Source organism: Cyprinus carpio, chromosome A8 (assembly GCF_018340385.1).
Source record: "Cyprinus carpio isolate SPL01 chromosome A8, ASM1834038v1, whole genome shotgun sequence".
In the NCBI taxonomy this organism is placed as follows: domain Eukaryota; kingdom Metazoa; phylum Chordata; class Actinopteri; order Cypriniformes; family Cyprinidae; genus Cyprinus; species Cyprinus carpio.
Genome location: NC_056579.1, coordinates 19,447,123 through 19,471,978, shown reverse-complemented (window position 1 = coordinate 19,471,978; position 24,856 = coordinate 19,447,123). Strand labels below are relative to the sequence as shown.

General features: G+C 37.1%; 1 protein-coding gene across 2 annotated transcripts in view; it reads left to right on the top strand.

The window, feature by feature from the left end:
• Positions 1 to 15,313, top strand: part of LOC109085979 (PDZ and LIM domain protein 2-like) — a 62,565-nt gene extending 47,252 nt beyond the window's left edge. For both annotated transcript variants that reach the window (XM_042762651.1, XM_042762652.1), the window contains exons 7-10: positions 8,155 to 8,273; positions 11,836 to 11,975; positions 12,250 to 12,361; positions 14,111 to 15,313. In XM_042762651.1, the coding sequence (XP_042618585.1) occupies positions 8,155 to 8,273; positions 11,836 to 11,975; positions 12,250 to 12,361; positions 14,111 to 14,303 (564 nt within the window). In that variant the 3' untranslated portion in view covers positions 14,304 to 15,313. The remainder of the gene's footprint in view (positions 1 to 8,154; positions 8,274 to 11,835; positions 11,976 to 12,249; positions 12,362 to 14,110) is intronic.
• The last annotated feature ends 9,543 nt before the right edge of the window (positions 15,314 to 24,856 follow it).

Here is a 24,856-nt window from a genome sequence, read left to right as displayed (position 1 = left end):
TTTCAGTTTTTTTCTTTTCATTTTTAAATAATACCTTTGCCGATAATAAAATTCCATAATTCAGCAACTGAATTTTTACACATTATTACCAATACATTTACATGAATTTTTAAGTAATTTGTGATTTTAAAATGTTTTTACTTACAAATACCAGTTCCTAAAAAAAAAAAAAAAAAATAGAATTTGACATTATTGTAAAAATGTGTATTCATTAAAAATTTCTATCATTTTTTTTTTCCAGGTTTTCAAAGACTGTGATAATCCCAGGGCTGGATTCACTAAACATTTAAGAATGAAATTCATGAATTTTATATTTTGTATTCCCAAAATTACTTAAAATTGTTCTAATCATTTATCCATAAGATTGTTTTTTAAGACAAAACATAATAAGATTTAAAATTCTTGAAAACAGTCTTCTCAAAAACCATCATAAACAACATTAGCATAGCCTCTAACTTTAGATACTTTAGATAATTTATATACTTTGTTGTCATTGTACATAGCACAATGAAATTCAGTCTGGTGAATTTCAGCTAAAAAAACAAAAAAATAGCAAAACAACAACAAAAAATTAAACCATGCAAACAATCCCCAAAGATAAAATGTTTAATGAATTTATTGGGATGATATAGGACACACAGATATAGGATGCATTGGATGCAGAGTGCAAAAAATACTGAAATGCTGAACTACTGTCAAGGCAGTCATGATATCATCCCAGATGAAAAAAAAAAAAAAAAAAAGCTGTGTGAGAGCTACAGGACCCAACATAGTTGCCATCATCTACTGTATCATCCCAGATTAAAAAAAAAAAAAAATGTCTGCATGTGTTTGTTGCAGATGCATGATGCTGCATATCTTTTGGTTTATTTTGAGTTGATACAAGTTTTCGTTTCAGCTGATCAAACATAACATTATGTTGTGACACTATTGGGTCAGGACCATGTCATGGTGTCTGGAGTAGCAACACGCAAACACATGCTTAGAATTTTTTCTCTCATTTTCTCTGCTTTAGTGTTTGTCTACACATGCTAAACATCTGCATCTGATGTACTTTTAGTAAATGTGTGTGTTTGTACACCACACTCACACGCAAATCACACATCTGAATGAGATCACAGTCACATAGTTTGTATCTGCCTATTGATTATGGTCTGAATTAGTTTAAGAAGATAGAAGGGTGTAGGCTATAGACTGAATCCTGCAGCATACGTTCATCAGATAATCACAGGCCTTTTCACTTTTTCTATAATTAGAATTTTTCTGGCAAACCTACATTTCATACTATGCCACTGGTCCGGCATCCATCATCTAGCTTATTGGCTCTCAACTTTTTTTGCCTCCCCATTATCCATAATGATATGGAAATACTTTCTGTAGATGAAATGGCAAGATTCCAGAAGTTTTACAAACTGAATGATCTCTCTTTTTTTAACAAGGACAAGTCATGAAAATTAATTGATTTACTGGATAAAGGATGATTTATTTTATTTTTTTTTATATATAAATTTTTTACCTGATAAAATATTTTAGAGCTTTGCATGAATAAAATAAAATGTATATTTATTATATCCATACGGGGGCAGCTGTTAAGGGAGTTGATTTAAAATATGAATATCTTGATTTTCAGTTGTTTTAGCTTATTTTAATACTTAGTGTAATTTCATCAACTTTTGGCCCATAAAGAGTTTTAGCCCCCTACACTCTCAGAAATAAAAGGTAGAAAAGCTGTGACTGGGGCGGCACCTTTTCATAAGGTACACTTTTGTACCTTTTAAGTACTAATATATTTACACTTTGAATACTAGATACTAATATGTTACTTTTACAGTACCAATATGGACACTTTGGGTACAAAGGTGTGCCTATCGAAAAAGTATTTGAGAACCAGTGATCTAGAGACTTTTTTTTTTTTTTTTTTTACTAGACGTATATCTTCCGTACACACTTTACAAGCTTAATGAAACTCTGGTACATCAGGATGATCTGAGGACACACGCAAATGTAATATATTTCCAGAAGAGGTGGATCAATGAAATAACCAGGAAATCTTCATAACTCCCATTTTCCCATCTATTTTGACCAGATATTTTTTCCCCTCTAAAAATGCTGCTAATCATTGTCAGTAGAGGATATTCCCGTTCCCACAGGGAGCACTGATTAATAAAAGCTGAAATTCTCTATACATCAGAATCTGTTTCTCCATTTGTCTTGTGATGATCCTCCCATGAGGTAAACAAATGTTACTTGCAGCCGGTGGTGATGTCATGTTCTCAAAGGCCTTGTTTTCCTCATTTTCATGTTTTTTTATTTATTTTTTGTATCAGTGTGATGCAGCTTAGTGGTTAAAGATCTGGGTGGATGAAGCAAAGTCTGTAGGTTTAAACCCCACGGAGGTTCTGAAGAGCTTTTGAGAAACGCCCACCATGCATTGCTCCAATCATTCAGTATTTAAAAATGAAAAATGCTGACTGCATCGTCTATAAATCCTGATCACAGCAAGAGATCTTCACTTCTTAGAACAAACTCTCTACATCTCCACAAATCTCTGCTGAAGGATTGGCTGCAGTGAGCGCATTGGACCCTGCTGCCAAAACTCAAAGTGCACAGTGTTTATTTTTCCCCCTGTATATGCTGCACTGCGTCCTCTGATGCATATTCATGCCATATGCACCACACAAAAATGAATCATGCGGTGGGAAACCCCAAAATGAAATGTTATGGCTTGCGTGTGGGAGGGAATTGTCATGCACACATGTGTGCCGCGAGGGTGCTAAATCAAAATCCTGGCAACATAAGTGCGGTTTTTACATTATTATCCTAAACAAACCCATGGCACGTCACTATAAAAAAGCAGTCACACAGTGTGTAGCATTGGGTAGAGAAACGCTTATAAAAAGCAGGCTAAATCTAGTCACAGGCAATTGTCTGCACATTTTAGTATGGAAAAAGCAGAGACCGTGTAAGAAGGGGGAGATGGTCCACTCGCAGAAAAATGAACAAAAGAACTTGTAAAGCTCAATATAGCACCTGTATGTAAGGAAGTACCTTTCAGTAAAAAAAAAAAAAAAAGCCAAACACCTTTTTTATGGTGATGAGGCCTGTACTTTTTTCCCACTACAATGCTCAGGCACAGCTGGACCAACCTGAAATGTTTTGAAAAGCACCTCTGCATTGTCTTATAAGATGCTTAAATAAATACTGAAATAAATAGATGGACAAAAGGAGGGAAAAAAGAGAAATACATTAAGGAAACATTACAGACATATTGCGAATGAAATGTTTCTCCAAGTGTTATTTTTCATACCAATATTGGTGGAAGTTGGGAAATTAATCTGGTACAGACTGTTTGGAGAAAAGCAATCTTCTCGTTTGTTTAGTCTTGGTATAAGTAGGATGTGATGGTTGGTCGATGTGGCATTTGTCCCGTCTCTCCTCCACTGTGATTGGACAGATAAATAGTGACAATGATGAGCACTGTGTTTTACCAGAAGCTGAAAATTTTTTGAACTCTCAGCATAGAGGGAAAAAACGCTAAATGTGCAGTGTGAAGTAGATGTTCAGTGCTGCTGGCGTTTTAAAATACACAGAGCTCCCATTGAAAAGCACTGAAAAAACATTTGCCTCAGGAAGAAACATTTTAGTAGACACAGCCTAGGGGTTGTGAAGTACCACTGTTTTTGACATGATTTGTGAAAAATTTCAAATTGTAAAATTTTTGTAATATTCATGAGCTAAGTGTCATCCCAAGCAGCACCACTTTTGCACTCCTTTACCATCTGTGCACTCACCACATTTTAAACCAAAGTGCCGCTCATGGCCTTGTAGATAGTCGTAACCCTGGTGCATGTGAATGTTTGTGTATGTGCAGTGCTGTCCTTGGGATGTTTAGAGGTCTTGATTACAGTACAGATAAAAGCTAATTAGCCGCAGTGACCTGTGCCAGCCAGAGGAAAGACATGTGTGTGTTTGGGCTTTAAGGAAAGGCCTGTGATTGCACATGGACTTCCTTTCCTTTTCTTCTCATAACCTCAGTCCAACACAAACACAGCTTACATCCTCACACACACAGGGCAAGAAGGGAATGCACCCCTTCCCAGTAAAACAACACTTCACCAACACTATAAATGGTCAAGCACAAAAGCGACTGACCTGTTTGGATTTACACTGTATTTCATTGGTCACTGGACAGACAAGGTTGATTTTTAAGTCAAGTAATGGAATGGCCAAAGCAGTTTACCTTCTCTTCCTTCCATTCCAAGACTGAGTCTGTTTGTTTCTCCCATTTTGCTCTTGTTTGGGTTCGACAGCATTCCTGGCGAGCTTGTCTAGATCTTAACTGTGTGCTGTTGTACTGTGTCTAGAAGCAGACGAGAGTTGTGCCAGCTCAGTGCGTTACCGCTGCAGGACCTGAGCGCCTCATTTGTGTCTAACAATTTGTTTTGGTGGTTAATCTGGTCATCTACATCTACCTAGGGCCTGGAAAATTCTAACTTTCTTTCACCAGATCCATGTTGTGTACAGCTTTTCTCTGTCAATCAGTGATGGCGAGCCTGTGTGAATGTGACTGTTATATAACCATTTTGCAATATGGTTGCGGTTCGCACTTTTAAGGTGTGAACATTTGCATTACAACTGCATAGCAACACTATAAGTGGTGTATTTTGCACAGGAAAATGAGCACCACTTACTTCCATTTTCTTATTTTCTCTTAAATTGTTTTTCCATTTCCTCTTGGCAAGCTACATCAACACTCTAAACTAGTTCACACTCGGCCTGCATAGATTTGTGATGGAGAAGTCTTTGGCATTGCCAGATATTTGTGCCTGAATGTGTGTGAGAGGAAACTACTTTCTGAAGGACAGGCTTGTCAGAAACGGCAACATCGATTTGCTTGATTTCATTTCGGATGACTCATTTGATTTAGGGTTTGGTCAACTGAAAAGGGTTAACCTGATTGCTAACCAATCACAGATGATGGCTTTTAAATGATGTATCAAGGGAGAATCAAATGGATAGGGCTGATGAACATTAACACTGAGAACTAGACTTGGAAAATATGTGACTGGTGTTTGCAAAATCTGCAGTTAGTTCATGACATGTAGTCAAACAAATGGTGAACACTATTAACAGCAATGTGAAAGAAAGAAAAAAAAGTGAAAATGATAAAATCCTGAGTAGAAAGCAATACAGTATGAAAGCATTTCCCAAATACAAATGCAAGTACTTGTAAACTTTTCCATGAAGTTCTTTTGAAAGCCTGGGTGCCTTCGATGCCATCCAGCAGAAGTTTAGACTGCAGGGAACTTTTGTTTGGATCAAGGGAAAACGGGCTCTTTCCTTCTTACAGCTTATCCAAATAAACTGATCCATACTTTGTTTCTGTGAAAAGTTGAGAGCAATGAGTGTGTTAACCATAACAGTGCTTCAGGAAATATTACAGGATGTCACCATTGTGTTCTCCTTCATAGACTGATGCTTTCCTTTTATATGACTCCCCCTAGTGGTCGGATTCTTAATATACAACTCTCTGCCTCCTCTTCTTACCTATAAAAACATAATTATAAATAGCTCATCATATACAATAGCCCATCAAATACATTTTACAACAAATTATAAATATATAAAATAGTATAAATATATATAATAGTTTTTTATGGTACTGATTTTTTTTCTAAAATATCCAGGTTGTGAAAAACAAAGTTAACTTTGCTTAATCATTGCACAAATGAAAAGAAACATTTAAAGATACATTCAACCAAACAACAACATCAAAAATGATTCTTGTTTCTTTTGTGTAGTCATATTTAAAAAAGTTTGTTTAAAGTATGTCTCAAGTTTAACCACTATAGAGACATCAGAGCCAGCAGCAGATTCCAGAAGAACTGGCCGAGGTACTGTATCTTAAAACTTTCCAGCACTGAAACTGGTCGTCACAGCAGCTGATAATCGCTTTAAGCGGGCGGAAATGCTCTTGGCTGCACTTTTGTGAAATTTGATTGATTGAAGCCAAAAAGCCCCAGGTGGAAGTTGTCATTTGAAGCTGGAGGACAGACTCCTCTATTTAGTTCAGCTGGTGTCAGAAGAGCTGCCCAGGACAACATCCATCAGCAAACATCTGTTAGCATGCTTTCTCCGTCACTCTCATCTCTTTCCCAACAGTTCCAGTAGATATGCACAGCCATCAGGAACTCCAGAGACCGGCACGAAACACTCTCCGCACAGCTGCACCTCATGTAAATGTAGAATGAATGTGAAATTGATTGTATTCAGAGTCTCTGTGGCCAAGATTCCTGCTAAGATCACAGCTGAGATGATGACAGATCTGCATACTTCCAGCTTTAGTCAGAATTAGGAATCAGTTTTTCATCGATTTTTACTGATGTATAAGGAAAGCCATAAGGTGTTAGGAGTGTGTCAGTGTCTAAGCGTCTGACAATCCCTTTCTTCCCGTCTGTTTTGTTGTCTTTGTCTCCCTGTCTTTGTTCTGTGTCCACATTTATTATTTTTGGAAGTCATTTAGAAGTCCTCCAGAGTTTATCAAATCATGTTACCCTGAGGAATTTGTCTGTACAAAGTCTGTCTCTAGATCTGGAAACAGCTAATGCAGCTGTTTCCAGAACATTCTGTACAAAATGTTGTTTTACATATGTGTAGGATCTGCTTATTTTCCAATCAGGAGCACTTTTGTCCTGGAATAGGAATATCATCATCAAACATTGTACTGGTTTTGTTGTAGTGTGATTCATGGTGTGAACTTATAGTTTCTGTTTTGATTTGGTGTTGAAGGGACAATATTTGTTAATAATATAGATTATTGAATATTATAGATTTTAAACAAAATACTGATTCGTTTTTTGGCACATTTTGTCAACAGGACATTCACCTATTTTTGTTAAATGGTATTGATTTTAGGTGAACATTTCCTATAACATTATATTCTTATAATATTTACTGTATTTTCAAGTCTATATTACTATATGTAATTTAAATCAGGTCACACACAGTTAAGATGCATTGGTGTATCAGTCACAGTTTATTATTAAGTTCAGAAATAATGTGAAATACCGATAAATTAAAACTAACATTTAAAAACATTACAAATGGCATTAACATGTATTGTAGTTCTCCTCACAAGCCTTAACATATTTAACTGGAATTAAAAGTATAAAATAAAGAAATTAGTGCCATTAATTATAAATGCCAAGCCTTAACATATTTATTTAAATTGAAGCTGAAACTACCAGCATATGGGAAATGTGCTATACAAATAAATCTGGACTTGCGTACCTCTCTCATTCGGCACAAATCCAAATATGTGAGCTTCGCGCATTACTTGCATGCTTGATGTTAATTGCATTATATAAGTCAAGCACATTTCAGATGATAAAAATGCTACTTGTATTCTGGAAAATGTGCTCATCAACATTTCATAATCTTCCATTAAAATGAGACTTCTCTCTGGTGACATGCTGGATTTCTCCAATCATTTATTCCATTTAAACTCCGCCCCTTCCTTACAGACTCATCTGCCTTAATCCAGTCAACAACCAACAGATAAAACCAAGTCCCCACCCTACATTTATTTATCTTTCAGTAATCTGTTTCTCTATGACGTACATCACAATACATAAGAAAATATCATCCGCTTCTTCTGTTTCATCACGACTTTAAATGACAATTCCTAATGTTTAAACTATCTCTGTTCTTGCATTAGTTTCAATGTTCTCAAATAGATATTGATTGAGTGCTGGACACTTAAAAACAGTCCAGTATTTGTTGTTGTTTTTTTTTAAAGTAGTTCATTTGCCCTGCTGAATGATCTATACTTTTGGTGAAAACCACTTTCTGATGTTGGTTGGTTGGTTGTTTAAAAAAAAAAATTCCAAGGGTGGCAGCTTTTCTGGCCTTTGGACCATGCTCACACACATACACAAGTTTGCTCAACCCCAGACATCTCTAAGCAGCTGCAGGTGCCTCAGCAGGGGGTATGAGACAGTGGGAAGATCCTGGGATTTTTCAGACATCTGTTGAGCACACACACACACACACACACACACACACACACATATTGAGGTTTGATATGGCTGACACAGCAGACTGCATTATTCTGACACTCTGAAACTGATGTGCTGTGTTTTGTGTGTTGTGTAGGAGATCTCTTCCGTGGATTTCCGCAGTAACTCCGTGTCTAGTCGGACTCCAACTCCACCTGGACGATACTCTCCACACAGCCCCATCGAACGAGAGGTGCCCATTTCTCCTCGACGCAGGTACATATATACACACATTTGCCTTGAGCAGATGCTGCTTCTGTCAGAAGAACATTTTTAATCAATTGACAATCTAAATAAATTTCTAATAAATGTATTTGCATATGTCAACAAACAACATTTATTATTTTCAGAAAAGCTCCAAAATGGAAATAATTACCGTTATTTGACATTTGATTTTACTTTGTTGCAGACAAGTAAATGGTTGAATAGATATTAGAAAAAGTGGCTTTAGAGAACAGACAGACATAAGAAAGTTAAAGGGATAGTTCACCCAAAAATGAAAATGTAATGTTTATCTGCTTACCCCCAGGGCATCCAAGATGTAGTTACTTTTTTTCTTCAGTAGAACACAAACTGAGATTTTTAACTCAAACCATTGCAGTCTGTCAGTCTTATAATGGAAGTGGATGGGAATCATGGCTTTGAGAGTCATAAAACATACACAAACAAAACCAAATTAAACCTTATGGCTTGTCGATACATTGATGTGTAAAGAGACAAAATGATCGGTGTGTGCCAGAAACTGAACAGTATTTATATCATTTTTTTATTTCTGATTTTCACTGCAATGTCTGAACTGTCCTGAGCGCGTTTGTCAAATTTTCATTTTTAGGTGAACTATCCCTTTAAGTCTGGTGACATGATTAATTGCTTGTTTTTTGTTGCGTTTTTAAAACTCATTAGAAGCACTAAATTAGTGCATTTAAAGTAACAGCCCTGCAGTTTATTTTCAGCTTCTGCTGATAGATTTTACATGAACATTTCTGTACAGCTGCGAGATTCTGCAGTGTGATGTCATTTTGATTCTGTTCTTTGAACAGTTCTCAGAACAGATTTATTTTGGCTCTTTATGTCAGATGTCTAAATGAGTCACAACATGGCTGCGTCCCAAAAATGTTTTTTCTTTTTCATTTTCTTTTTTCTTTTCTTTTCCACTTTGTCTTGCTTTCTAGAAAAAGGATTATATCATTTCTGCAACCTTCTCCTTCTTCTACACACCCATGTCCCCACCTCCATGTTGCTCAACCAATAAGAAAATGTCAAAAGGGCGTAGAAAAGGGTGTAGCCACACCCCTTTTCTACTCTAAACCAATACGAGGCAGCCTGAACTCACACCTTTCAGACAGAAACTCTCAACTTTCTTATGTCTCGTCGAGACTCGACAAAGAGCTGTGTGTGTGTGTGTTTGTGTGTTTGCTATAGATTTGGATGTGTGTGTGAGCAGTTGTCACCGTAGGCTCTGTTCTTGTTCCAACAAGAGTTGAACTAGTCAGATAGGAATTTATCTTTGTTTGCTCTTGAGGTAAGTCCAACCTACTCAGGCATCTTCCTCGAACTTACAAAGCAATGACAGGCTGGTTTGCAGAGGGAGAAGAAATATCGTAATGTGAGCCTAGTGCTGCGCTCTGTCCTCAGTGCTGTAATGTAATGATGCTGTGTCGACTGTTTTCACTGCTCCATCTGAAGCCTGTTTAGCAAGATTGTAATCATAGCTCAGCTGTGAGGGATTAAAGATGGATGGAAAGTTCTTTTTTTATGCATATTTTGAAACTTTATATTGTCTTAGCCACAATAATCTGTACATTTACAGTATTCTGATAAACATGCATCTCCACTGCAGCAGGAGGGGAACAACCGGGTCCTTTGACAAGGGGCCCACTTTGCTCCTCTGTGGTATAACCTACTCTTTGGTATCAGTGGAGGCTGTGCACCCATAAAAATGTTGTTTTAGGTCCTGTGAATTGAGGTGACAACCCTGTGGGGGAACTGAGAGGTGCTGGGAGAGTTTTCAGGGGAAACTCAAACTCGCTGTCTGGTTTCAATTTGAAGCATGTCTCATTGAGCAGCCTGCATGCAGATAGTGAACATGCCATTTATTTGGAGATTTATAGTGTCTTAAATGCTTTTTTTTTCAGTAATGGCTATTCCAAATGCATCTTACTTTTCATTTTCTATTTTGGACAAGTTACAGAAATACACTTTTTGTCCTGCACACACTCAAACAGTCATGTCAGCTTTGACATGCTTGCTGTCATGTGGGTTTCTGGTGACAACCACACCCAGAAACTCACTAAAACCCTGAATCTCTGATTGTGTCATTTTCCACCTCTGTTTCACGTTGCAGTAATAAGCAATCACTTCTTGTCAGGTTGAGAGTTCTGTTTGATAGTTTTTTGTCATGGCCTTTGTGCACAACAGAAATCCTGATAACATTGGTTTTGACAATAAACTGCACCAGCAAACTATCACAAGGCCACTGCGAAAAAAGAAAAGAAAAGGATCTGCATTCCTCATAAACAGCAGTTAAACTGGGTCAGAACAATCCAGAGCAGCAATACCTGACACCTTAAATTCAGAATAAAATTAATTAATTAATTATTGTTGGTTGGTTGGTTGGTTTGTCAGTCCTTAACAAATGTGCTCTCTCAGAAAGAAAAGCTTCATCTCACCCTGCTCTAAATTTAATATGTCATGCAGTGCAATCAAACATGGCCCATTTATGTTATACATCCACTGATGTGCAGTAAGAGTCTTTCTTTATTTATTAAAAGTTACAAGAGAGTATCAAGAATCGTTACACTTAATGAACAAATCCTATGTCAACAAATCCTATGTACATTACTGTTCAGAAGTTTGGGGCCAGTAAAATTTGAATAAAAAAGAAAAAAAGAAAGAAAAAAGTTGTCTCTTATGCTCACCTAGGCTGCATTTCTTTGATCAAAAATAGAGTAAAACAGTAATATTGTGAAATGTTATTACAATTTAAAATAATTGCTTATATTTGAATATAGTTTAATGTAATTAATTCCTGTGATCAAAGCTGGATTTTCAGCAACATTACTTCAGTCTTCAGTGTCACATGATCCTTCAGAAATCATTCTAATATGATGATCTGCTGTTCAAGAAACATTTTCAACAGATTATCAAAAGTGTGCTGCTTAATATTTTTGTGGAAATAATTTTTTCAGGGTTCTTTGATGAATAGAAAGTTTAAAAGAACAGCATTTTGTAACAAATGACTTTACAGTCACTTTTGATCAATTTAATGTATTAATGTATAAAAAAAACAAATAAAAAATGACTGACCCCAACTTTAGAACAGTAGTGTATGTGTGTGTGGTTAAAATGTTATTTACTCTCATATGTGTCTGTATTTCTTCCTTTAGGCTGAATGGCAGTGGCCCAATAGGTGTAAGGCAGTAATAGGATGCTTGTGTGTGAGAAAGCTCTGTGTTTGACAGTGCATAAAAATGCAGCTGTTAACCTCCCAATGGATAGTACTGTAACTGCACTCTAATCAGTTTACTGGACTTGTCATTATAAAACACACACACACAGTTTCTCATATTCTACCTCCAGTCCTTTCCTCCCCATACAAGTACAGTCTGCTAATTGTTGTGTAGAGAGTAGGGCCAACCACGGGAGTGAGGGAAGAACAACGATGGAGATAGACAACAAGATGGAGAAGAGATACACATCACTTTTAGATCATGTTTTAATGTGTGTTGTGTTTTAAGGTGGTGTCAAATTTAATGAAATCTCTTTCTTTCTCTTTCAGTTCGGACTTTGCCATGCAGAGGTTTGACAGAGACTCAGAGGTGTTCAAGATGATTCAGGAGAACAAAGAGTCCCGCGCAACTCCTCGCCAGTCCAACACTTTCAAGATGCTGCAGGAGGTGCTGGAGGCTGATGAGAAAGGTGCGACGTGCACACAGTTTTTTTTTTTTTTTTCAATTCAGTTTGTCTAACAACAAGGTTTGTAAGACAGCAGATACAGAGTACTTTGTGAAATTGCTGTCACCAGACATTCTAAGAGCAAGTTCTAAGTACACACTAGCTTCTTGAAGAACATTAAACATTAAAGGTGGGCTGTGGGCACAGACTATGAGGGCGGTGGTGGAAGATAAAAGATGTTGCTCCAGGCGCTGAATGTTTTGTCTTTATGGTGTGTGATTGATTTATTTTTTCACAGATGCCGCCATCCGGTTTCCAAGCAAGTTGTCGCCCAGCCCCTCCAAGACCATGTCTTCTGTTGCTGGTGGGCAGAAATACCACACCTGTGAAAAATGCGGCACCAGTATTGTGTAAGATAATACGCCGGAATCCCTCAGTTTCTGCACACACTCCACTGAATGTCCCCTGCACAGGCATGCTGGGATTGCAAAAGGGGTTGAGCCGGTAACTTGATGAAAGTGTTGTGTGATGTTTAGCCTTAAAGGAATTGCCATTCTCATCACCTCTTCACATTTAAGTCGATGATTGAGTACGATTGAGACAAAATCATCTCGGTGGTTATTCATTCGTATTATTTTACCCTGTGAGAATTACACATCAACACCTTCATTAGGTGAGATAAACACTTGGAGGTGTGTATGTTTTGACAAACCCTTGACCAAACCAGCTGTTTCAAAACCTAGTGAGCTGCCTACCTAGACAGTCCTTTAAAGTACCTTATACGCATTCCCAACAGGAAGATTGTTCCAGAAGGTACCAACTTTTGACCACAATCTAATTTACTTCAGTACTGTACAAGTACTTAAGCATCCCACAAAGCACCTCATGAAGTTGGTTGACAGAATGAACAGAACTAAACGGAGAAGCTCAAGTAAAAGAGAACAATGATTAGTTTTAGCCACTACACTGAGCTACAGTATTTCATAGTTATAGATACTAATTTAGCATCATATGCATTTGCAGAGAAGGCAATCCCAGAATGTATTGTGGTGAGTGGGGAAAAAACAACATAAAAAATATAATTGTAACTAGTTAACAGTAAGTAGTTATCTGCATGCTAACATCAGTCTGAATTGGAATCAATTGTACACCAGTTCTTTCATGCATCACGTGTCGAGCGCTATTTGTGTAGCATATAAAGTTGGTGCCCGTATAGAGCATTCCAAATCAGTCACTGTAGATTAAGATGCTGCCTTCAGGCTGAAATACACTACAAGACCTGCACAGATTTGAAAATGCTAGGCATCATATACCGTACTTGTCGTCTTTGTAAGTGGTTGCAGAGAAAAAATGGGACTCATACACTAAACTTAGTCTCAGCCTCAGACTTCACGCCCACAGACCATTGGCTGAAAGTCTGATGCGTATAGCACGCAAAATTGCAAACACTTCTGGAGTTTCAAAGTCGTCTTCGGATTGGTTGAATTATAGAGGGTTTCCGGGAGACGTGTGTGTCATGTTCTTTAACATTCTGCCTGGAAACACAGATGCTGTGACGCCCACCCCCTTCTTGGAAGAAGAAAGCCGTTGTGTTCACAACTGTGATGATGAGTGCTTATCAGGATCAACTAAACGCTAGAATTTCAGAAGTGTGTGAAATATGTCTAGTTTGTGGTATAGACTCTTTAAAATATGTCCAAGAGTTTAACACAATGGTCTGTTGTTGTGGGGACATTTCCACGACCCTAAACATGATGTGGCACAATCGGTTGCTTTACCTGTCAGTCATATGCCCTCTTGGGCGATCCTTGGCCATTCAAAGTGCCATGGTTCCCAGACCTTCTGCTGTCAGTCTCAAGTTCTGGCAACGGGAGACTAGAATCAACTTTGCACTAGGCTTTCAAGTTGTTCCCGAACACAACAACACAACTTTTGCTAGAAGATGCATGACAAATAAAAACAATATGTCCTCAAATATTCTTAAAATATCAAAAAAGTGTGATGTCCTCCAGCTGAATGGAATCAAAGTCTGAAGATCAACTCTAGGCAAAAGCTGTGGTGTATTCCAGCATTTAGAAGATAAAGGAGCTCATTAGGTTTTGAAACCGAGCTGTTGTGTTCAGTGACTTAAACAGTTCTATTTCTCCTTCCTCTTTCAGCACTCAGGCTGTGAGGATCACAGACGATCGCTTCCGTCACCCAGAGTGCTACACCTGTACAGAATGCGGGCTCAACCTAAAGATGCGTGGCCACTTCTGGGTGGAGGACATAATGTACTGCGAGAAACACGCCAGAGAAAGATACCAGGGTCCCGGCAGTAACAATCATTCGGTCGTGTCCCCACACCACTGAGACGCCCGATCCATCGCCCTCCTGACACCACCTCCAACTCCTCTGATTGGCTGCGAGCATAGAGAGGAGAAGATGGAGATATCATTGCTACATTGTCCGATGGGAGCCAAATTGAGCGTTTGGCGTAATGTCACTTGAAGCTTTGGGACCCAGCACTGTTGTGTCCTCTCCTCCAGTTATTATACACCCCTCACATAGAGACTGTAAGCTTTGATCTGTTGGATTTGAAAGGGGGCGTCTGTGTTAGTGCCTGCTATTTCTAAGTCAGCATATTACAGTTGAATTTCTACATTTGCCTGCCAGTTCCACATGTTGTATTATGCTTTGAAAACAGCTTGTTTTTCAATAGACATTTAACTTGGGTTTATCTTTAATAGTTTTTTTTTTTCTTTTGAAATTTGTAGAGCTTTTCCATATACCGAGACTCGAATGGTGAGATGCATCAAGTGGGCATCAGCAGCGCTAATGCACACAGGACTGGTTTCCTTAGTGTATGTGTGTGTGAATAGTTGCAAACAGCTTCATTTATTTCAGTATGCACTTGTTAATGAAGGGTTTAATGATTACTTGGAAGTGATTCTTAGTTTGATATATATTTCTCCCTTCATAAAAAGAAACCATTATCCACAACAAGTCCTCCATTCACACAGAAGCATGCATTTAGACCTCTGCATAGTTTATTTGCCATTTGCATTGTATTAAATAAGGGAAATCTAAGAAATAATGATATTTTTGTGTAAATGTTTATTTTTCACCTTAAACTGTATGTGGACTAAGCGGAGGGTTTTGCACGCACTTGTTTGTGTTCAGGGTTGCATGTTTCATTTTGACTGTGTTGTGTATTTTCGGGTGAGAGATGTTCGATCACGCTCAGATACACTACAGGAAAAACGATTATCAGAGACATTTGTGGATCAACTCCGTCAGATGAATCGTGAAGCCTCACATTGTGTTTGTAGGGTTGCCTCTCTTTACCTTTTCCGTTTCAAATAAAAAAACTTTGATTATCAGTGGATATTTGAATGAATTGTTTTGTCTATTTAGCTGTATTATGTATTTTAGTTACGTCCTACACTAATTTGCAATTTTTGTTCAATTCTTACCGAAACAACTTAAGTTGAACTGATATTTTTCTCATTGAAAAGAGACACCTCAAGACTTTTGAGGTGCTTTCTATCATTCATTTACTCACCCTGAAGCTCTTTCTTCTATTGAACACTGAAGTGCAGCAATTATAGGATGCTCAGCTAAAATGATCTCAAATGCTTTAAAGTGGCAGCAAAAATCAAAACGTGAAAGAAAATAAGCAACTACTGTTAAAGCGTATGAAAGAATAGTCAGAATGGCAAAGTTTCTGCCAATCATCACCTCCAGAAAGATCAAATATGATCTAAAATTATCAGCAAGTGTACAGTCAGAAGATGTTTGATTGAAGCTAACAGCAAGAAGACCCTGTAAAGCACCATTGTTTAGGAAAAAAGAGTGCAGAATCATTTAAAATTAGCACACTGATCAGCCCAAATAGAAAGGAGTGGCCAACTCAATTCCTTTACCCCAACTTTAGTTGAAAACTTGTGGGATGCCATTAAAAATGCAGTTTCTGAAGAAAACCCCCCAAATTCACAGGAACTGTGGAATAGTTTGCTCATCCTGAGCTGAAATACCTTTCAGAAGTTGGTTGCCTCGATGCAGTGTAGATGCACAGCAGTTATCAAAACACTGGTTATGCAACTAAATGTTAGTTCAGTAATTTAATTTAATCAGAAGTTAAATCTTAAAAAATTTCCTCAGTTTTTGAGTTTGAAGAGAAAAATGTCAACACTGCTTAATTATTCCTTTTCCTTACATCCTGTCAAAGAATAATGCAGATTTGATAACGTTTGTTTTGTTAATGCTTTGATTTGGAATTGCATATGTATTGTTTCCACTATATTTTAAATATGGAAATAAAAGCGATTTGTTTTTTTTAAAATAGCACTTTATTATACATAGGCATATATATAAATATTTCATATTTAATGTTATCAGATGATTTGTTAACTGCTTTTAATTGATAACACTTTAAATAAAACATTTGCAACTGGTTTGTAAAGAGTGTTCTATGAATGTTTGGCCTGAGTTTTCGTTGCATTTAGACTCTACTGACCAGCGTGTGGCGTTTCAAGAGCTAGGGAAAAGTGAATCATTTTGCGAATTTTTCCGTTTACTGTGCTGGTAAACATACCGAAATTCACACCGAAGTTGAAACCTTCATAACATGAGATACGTTAGTTTTTTTTTTTTTTTTTTTTGGAATCACTTTTTATTTATCAATTTATGTTGGGATATTGTAGGAACCATTTAAAATGTTAAAAATATGTTTTGCGACTCAGAAACTGTACAAGAAATAACAGGACAGTTTAGGCAGACATTTAAAACGTTCATTCTGCAGTGTTTAAAAATATAAAGATTATGTTTTTATTCTTATATTAAGAAAATACAGTCAAAAGTGTATGGGACAGGGTGCAAAAGTTTATGTATGTTCAAAAGGGAGAAAGAAATTTGTTCAACTAAAATTGAGAACTTTTGGCATCTTAAGACATTGTGAGAAAAAAGTCTTGACCGCTAGAGGGCAGTAGAGATGTGTTCTTTTAATTACCGTGGTTGGCTGGTTCTCTGCCTCTCAGTGCCTGCTATCTACAAACAATGAACCAAGCCATTAGGAGATCATTAGAAATGAAAGCTAAATATGTATTGTAATGACATGTTTTGTAGTTTAGTAGTGTTGATTCCAGTTTAGTCTCTTATTCTTTCACTGGTAAAGAAATAGGCTTATGTATGACATCCAAGTTTTGCAATGGAAACAAGTCAAACATGAGGCAATCTTATGAATCATTATGTCTTATGAATCATTTTAGTTTCATTAATAGAGATTTTAAATCGGTCTCTTCAGTTCATTTAAGACTTACTCTCTCATAATAAAACTACCCAGCATAAATAACCAGCGCCAGAGCAATTTACATTGTTTGTCGGAGATGAATAACCTGCCTGTGCTGTTTGATATTTTTGGACACAAGTTTCTTCATGCAATCAGTTAAGGTCACGGGTTGTTATCTCTGGTGTTTTGTTCATGTGTGTGAGGTCATGCTTGTTTCCAGACATCGCTGTAATCAATCTTTCCCCAAAAGCCCATTAAACAGAATCAGCGGTTAACACTAAAGACAGGAACTGTGCTCTGGTGAACGGGGAAATGGGAGCAATCAGACATTTGTTAGACTGATTTCCTAATGGGACACGCTGACGGAATGGCTGATGTACATTCAAGTGGTCCGCACTTAAAGGGGTCATATGATGTGATTTCAAATTTTCCTTTCTCTTTGCAGTGTTACAAGCTCTTGGTGAATAAAGAAGATCTGTGAAGTTGCAAAGACTAAAGTCTCAAATCCAAAGAGATATTCTTTAATAAAAGTTGAGACTGGTCCACGCCCCCCTGAAACGACTCGTTCTAACACACCCCCACGTCTATGTCAGTATGTGGGAAGATTTGCATAACACTGCACAGATTTTCACCCAAAGAAAGAAGGTGTACCTTTTATTCTCGTTGTAGTATTGTTGTTGTTGCTGCTGCCGACATGTGGTATAGATGCTGTGTTAAAAGTGAAACTACTTTGTTTGCCCTTCCAAAAGAGGACGATATCCGCTTCGTCATGCCCGGGGCTGATCCGTGCTGGTCGCTGAGGAAATACATCAACTTTGCACTGTGGATCACTCAATCGGCTTTCACTGTGGACGAAGCGTACGCTCCTTCGTCGAATCCGCCTGACGCACTGTTCTCAAGCCGCCCGCGACTCACTCTAGGCCTCCCGCCTCTGCTCACTCGTGTGTGTGTGACGCTGTTTCGTTGAGAAAGCGAAACTACTTTGTTTTTGCGTTCCAAAAGAAGGCACGACTTGAAATCATGTTTATATCATGTTTAAAATGGGTTTTATGTTTTTTTCTCGTTGCTCCGGCTGCTGGAGAAGGCTTCACAATATGTTCATAACATTTGCATCACACGCTTGAGGCATTCGGCCAATCACAACGCACTGGATAGCTGGCCAAACACAGCACACCTCGCTTTTCAGAGTGATGAGCCTGGTGAAAATTGACGCGTTTCAGAAGGCAGGGCATAGAGGAGAAACAATAATGTACAGTATGTGGAAAATGTTTTTTTTTTTTTTTAACCTTAAACTGCATTTCATTACACCAAATACACAAAATAATGTTCTTTTTAGCAGCATCATATGACCCCTTTAACTCCTGCTCTCTAACCTCATTGTTGAGGCCCAACTTTTTATGAGGTGTGTCAAATATTGGCCCACTTGCACATACTTGTCTTTATGGTGCTTTATGACACTAGAAATATCCTAACACAAAAATTTCAATTTTCAATTATCCATGGGTGTTTCTGCAAATTCAGGCACTTTTCCCAGGGGCTGATTTAATTAAAACTAACAGAATTTAGTTTTGTACATTTTTGTTGTATGAAGGTAATTGAATTGTTTTAGAAACTCTTTTTTTATTTATTTTTTTAATCATGCCTTCATCAGTTGTTTTTTTATGGTTTCTGCCACAGGATTAAAAAAATGAATAAGTAAAGAGCGTAATTCCGACTTTTTATCTCATGATTCTGACTTTTAATCTCACAATTCTGAATTTATATCTTACAAGTCAGAATTTTTCTTACAATTCTGAGAAAAAAAAATATTGAATTTACACATCGCAATTCTTTTTTTTTTTTCACCATGGAATAAAAAAATGTAAAAGGTAATTGCAACTTTTTAATCTAGCAATTTCAAGTTTCTGTCTTACAATCCTGAGTTTATTTCTTGCATTTTTAAATTCAGTTTTACTTTTTTTATTACAATTTTGACTTTTCTTCTAAAAATTGTGAGTTTGCATATCTTGAAAAAAAAAAAAAAAAATCAAAATTGTATTATATACACTCAGAATTCCTTAGAAAAAGAACATATTTAGTAGAAATATTTAGTGGGGATTTTTGTGAATTTTACTTTTTATTATTTTTAAGAAAGAAAGAAAGAAAGAAAGAAAGAAAGAGAAAAACTATTCTCTGGATATTGATAGGATATTTCTGAGGAAAAGTAATAGAAATGCTTGCCTCTGAAACAGTACAAACATTAACAGAGAGACACCACAAGGTGGCACTATACATAAACACAGGCCTACTGAACTTCCATAGCTGAGTTATTTGACTTCAGATCAAGTAGATACCCTTTAATCACAGGCCAACACTGCTTTGAAATGAACTCACAAAGTATTCTTTATATATTTGTTGGCTACGTTTTTGTTTTTGTGCCTTTCATACATTTGGTTGTGTTTTTGAACCAGTATTAAATCTCCCTGTGGATCGGAGGCAGAAAGTGACCTCATCAGAGCGATAGCACTAGGGGACATGACATCAGTCAGCAGGGGTCATTACCTTCATGCCTGAGAGGAACCGTCTCACACACACAGTATCTGTAAGAAAAGTCATTAGCATTGCAGTAGCTACATTATTACATTTGATTTAATGTCAGTGACATGCAGTGGAATTTTAGTGGAATATATAAAATGTATTTCAAATATTTATCTATACACTATGTGTACATAAGTTTGGGGTCAGAATTTGTTTTAAGAATATAAAGTGATAAGAAAATGAAAATGATAAATTGAAGCTATAAATTAATAGAAAATTGGTATAAATTGTAGTAATCTTTCACAATATATCTGTGACTTCTTTTAAAAACATAAAACAATTAAAAAAAAAAACTTTTGAATGGTAGTATGTATGTATAAATATAATATGTAATTAAAAACAAATGTTAATGCTAAATAGTATAGATAATCTATAGAGTCTGTCACTTTCTAAAGTATCTGTGTCATTTCCTTCATGTATTTGTCTATTGTATTACTTTCACTCTCACTGCAGACTGAGGCCCACTTCTCCATTTATATTCCCTCTTCTTTATTCCACCTGGAATGGACTCCAGATGTTGTTCGGGGAGAGGGAGATACTGCTTGCTTGGCGATATGAGCTAGAAAAAAAAAAAGCAATGGGGGAACAGGAGGGAGTAAGCGAAAGTGAGCGCGAGAATGTTGGAAGGACATAAAAGTTTGTCTGGATGCCATTAAGTACAATTTGATGTAATGTGCAGTTTGGGACGTGACATTTTAAATGGAAACTACGTACCAGATGAGGAGGGTTTGGGGGTCTTGGAGGTGGGGAGGGAACGTGCTCGAAACGTTATTTAAAGTGCAGGGTAAACAGACCTCGGTTGGAGGCGCAGTGGTGCACGTTTTCCCGTTTCCGGAAGCAATCGGAATCGTCTTTCCCACAGGCCCTCATTCCGCAGCGCAGTATCGAGTACAGCAATAACAACTGTGGGTTTGCACGATTTTAGCTATAACACAGTGCCCCTTTGTGCGAGCGGGCAGCACTCACACGTCTAAACCTGTGGCACAGGACACGAACGTCAACCTCAATTGAAAACCTCTATCCATTTACTCCGCAGTATTTTCAAAACGTGGCCTCTGTCTGTTTTTTAAGCCCAAGCTATGGTTTCCTATTTCTCTGCTTCTTCTATATCAAAAGGGGTCGGTTTTAAAATTAAAAGTTGCCGTTTTAAAATAAAACAACACTGGATTTCAGTTCCGCTGGAAGCAAAAAAAGACTTACAGTACAGTATGAGTATCAAAGACCCGAGGAAATTAAGTCTCGTGTGTGTTGGGAATTTTACAGCATGGCCCATAAACATCTCTGCGGTCCATATCTGGTTCCCCTTTCCTCCTTTCCTGAGCTCTTTTTGAAGCATTTGAACATTTATGCTGACGGGAGCATTTTTCCCTCCATAAAAAATGCCTGATAAGAAGATTTTAGTAGCAGATGAACAGACACAGATTATTTGTATAGTAATGACAAACAGAATTTGCAAGAAATTTGGGCCCTTCAAAATAAGCCTTAATCCTTTTGATTCTGTCTCTGTGGTTTTCTTTTGGTTCGTCTGAAGGTTAACCTCAGCCAGTCTGTGTATACTCCACCACACATGGCGATCATCCACACATTTTGTCTTAGTGGGATCCGAGCGTTGAAATATAATTGCCTGCTGCTCACATGGCTCAGTTTTGGAGTCCACAGTTTGTTAAACAAAACTTCATTGGAGCGTTTAAACCTATTTTTATCCATTCATAGTCCAGCAGTAGTGTAAACAGTAATTAGTAAGGGAGGATATACTGTAGTTTTGAAAAAAGCTGATAACTTTAACAACAACAATTCCAAATGGGGAACATTAGTTTGTGTACTTGGGTGTGTGGTTCAATATGCTATTACTTGATTACAATACTGTAATAACACAGTAATAGGTAATATGTAATGCTCTGCTGTGGGTGTGTGGTTTAATATGCTATTACGTGTTTACAATACTGTAATAACACAGTAATAGGTAATATGTAATGCTCTGCTATGGGTGTGTGGTTTAATATGCTATTACGTGTTTACAATACTGTAATAACACAGTTATAGGTAATATGTAATGCTCTGCTATGGGTGTGTGGTTTAATATGCTATTACGTGTTTACAATACTGTAATAACACAGTTTTAGGTAATATTTAAGGCTATGCTATGGGTGTGTGGTTTAATATGCTATTACGTGTTTACAATACTGTAATAGCACAGTAATAGGTAATATGTAAGGCTATGCTATGGGTGTGTGGTTTAATATGCGATTATGTGTTTACAATACTGTAATAACACAGTAATAGGTAATATGTTATGCTCTGCTATGGTGTGTGGTTTAATATGCTATTACGTGTATATAATACTGTAATAACACAGTAATAGGTAATGTGTAAGGCTTTGCTAAGGGTGTGTGGTTTAATATGCAATTATGTGTTTATAATACTGTAATAACACAGTAATAGGTCATATGTAAGGCTATGCTATGTGGTTTTCTTTTCCTCAGCCATGCATTTATGAAGTGTTGACACAGCTGTAAGTATAAGTCAAATACTGGTTTCATTGGGGAAATGCTACAACAAGTTTTGTTGTATTTGTACTGTCAGAACCATGAGAAACAAACTAAGAGGCAACTGTATATCTATCATTCTTGATGATCTGTTTCCTGGATGTATTAAATTTCTCCTCTTTGGTTCTCAGACCCCATGCGCTCAGTACACATCGCAGCCAAAGCCTCATTCAGGCTCCTATGGTCCAGTCGCACGCAAAGATTCAAGGAGGCATTGACAGCCGCAAGGACTGACCAACTGGGTCATAGTGCCTGATATGTATGCAGCATTAATGACATGACTATGGCCAAGTCTAAAAGGATATCTATTAGTATTATGAAGAGAGATAGAAAGACAGATGAAAAGAGTTTTAATAGTTATTAAAGACAAATGCCAAATGCTGCTGTTCCTGGGGGACTCTGACGCTAGACATTGCTCACATATTGGTCATATAGTTAAACCTTTTCAAAGTTGCTTTAGTTTTACGTTAGTTGTTCATTTTCATCTACACCACTGCTATTAAAAATGTATATAATGTATATAAATGTATATAAATAACTGATAAATGCAATACTAAAACTAATAAATACTTCTAATCTAGTTGTCTAATAAACCTGGCTTTGTATATTACAAATATTGTTGGCTCTTTTACAAATTGCTTTCATTCCTCTTTTGTAAGTTGCTTTGGCTAAAAGCGTCCACTAAATGCATAAATCTAAATGTACATATATATTTTTATGAAAATATTGAATTCAGTTGCAGTTTAAAAAAGATTACATTGTGATTTATATTATTACATTATATTACTTATTATATTTATTTGTTTGTGTATGTATTTATTTATTTGAGCCTACACGCTGTAATAACTTTATTATTATTATAATTATTATAATATAGGATTTTCTGTGGATATAGATTGGTGAGGTTTTCCTTTTTCTTTCCTTTATTTAGATTTTTTTAATTCTATATATATATATATATATATATATATATATATATATATATATATATATATATATATATATATATATATATATATATAAAGGATTACTAGGAACCCCTGTTCAATTTCTCATTAATGCAATTATCTAATCAACCAATCACATGGCAGTTGCTTCAATGCATTTAGGGGTGTGGTCCTGGTCAAGACAATCTCCTGAACTCCAAACTGAATGTCAGAATGGGAAAGAAAGGTGATTTAAGCAATTTTGAGTGTGGCATGGTTGTTGGTGCCAGACGGGCCGGTCTGAGTATTTCACAATCTGCTCAGTTACTGGGATTTCCACGCACAACCCTTTCTAGGGTTTACAAAGAATGGTGTGAAAAGGGAAAAACATCTAGTATGCGGCAGTCCTGTGGGCGAAAATGCCTTGTTGATGCTAGAGGTCAGAGAAGAATGGGCCGACTGATTCAAGCTGATAGAAGAGCAACTTTGACTCAAATAACCACTCGTTACAACCGAGGTCTGCAGCAAAGCATTTGTGAAGCCACAACACGCACAACCTTGAGGCGGATGGGCTACAACAGCAGAAGACCCCACCGGGTACCACTCATCTCCACTACAAATAGGAAAAAGAGGCTACAATTTGCACAAGCTCACCAAAATTGGACAGTTGAAGACTGGAAAAATGTTGCCTGGTCTGAGTCTCGATTTCTGTTGAGACATTAGTCAGAATTTGGCGTAAACAGAATGAGAACATGGATCCATCATGCCTTGTTACCACTGTGCAGGCTGGTGGTGGTGGTGTAATGGTTTTCTTGGCTCACTTTAGGTCCCTTAGTGCCAATTGGGCATTGTTTAAATGCCACGCCCTACCTGAGCATTGTTTCTGACCATGTCCATCCCTTTATGACCACCATGTACCCATCCTCTGATGGCTACTTCCAGCAGGATAATGCACCATGTCACAAAGCTCGAATCATTTTAAATTGGTTTCTTGAACATGACAATGAGTTCACTGTACTAAAATGGCCCCCACAGTCACCAGATCTCAACCCAATAGAGCATCTTTGGGATGTGGTGGAACGGGAGCTTCGTGCCCTGGATGTGCATCCCAAAAATCTCCATCAACTGCAAGATGCTATCCTATCAATATGGGCCAACATTTCTAAAGAATGCTTTCAGCACCTTGTTGAATCAATGCCACGTAGAATTAAGGCAGTTCTGAAGGCGAAATGGGGTCAAACACAGTATTAGTATGGTGTTCCTAATAATCCTTTAGGTGAGTGTATATATATATATATATATATATATATATATATATATATATATATATATATATATATATATATATATACGCACGCACGCACGCGCACACACATACATACATGTATCTATGTGTGCGTGTGTGTGTGATCTATTCTAAATTCTCTTGCTCATAATACTTTACTACTATATTAATAATTTTGACCAGCATAACTTGGATACGATCATGTAAAATGATAGCGCTACCATAAATAGATTAACATTTGTGACATTAAATTGGCTGCGCTAGGACCGCGCGTCCCCGGGACAGGAATGTGCGCACTGAAG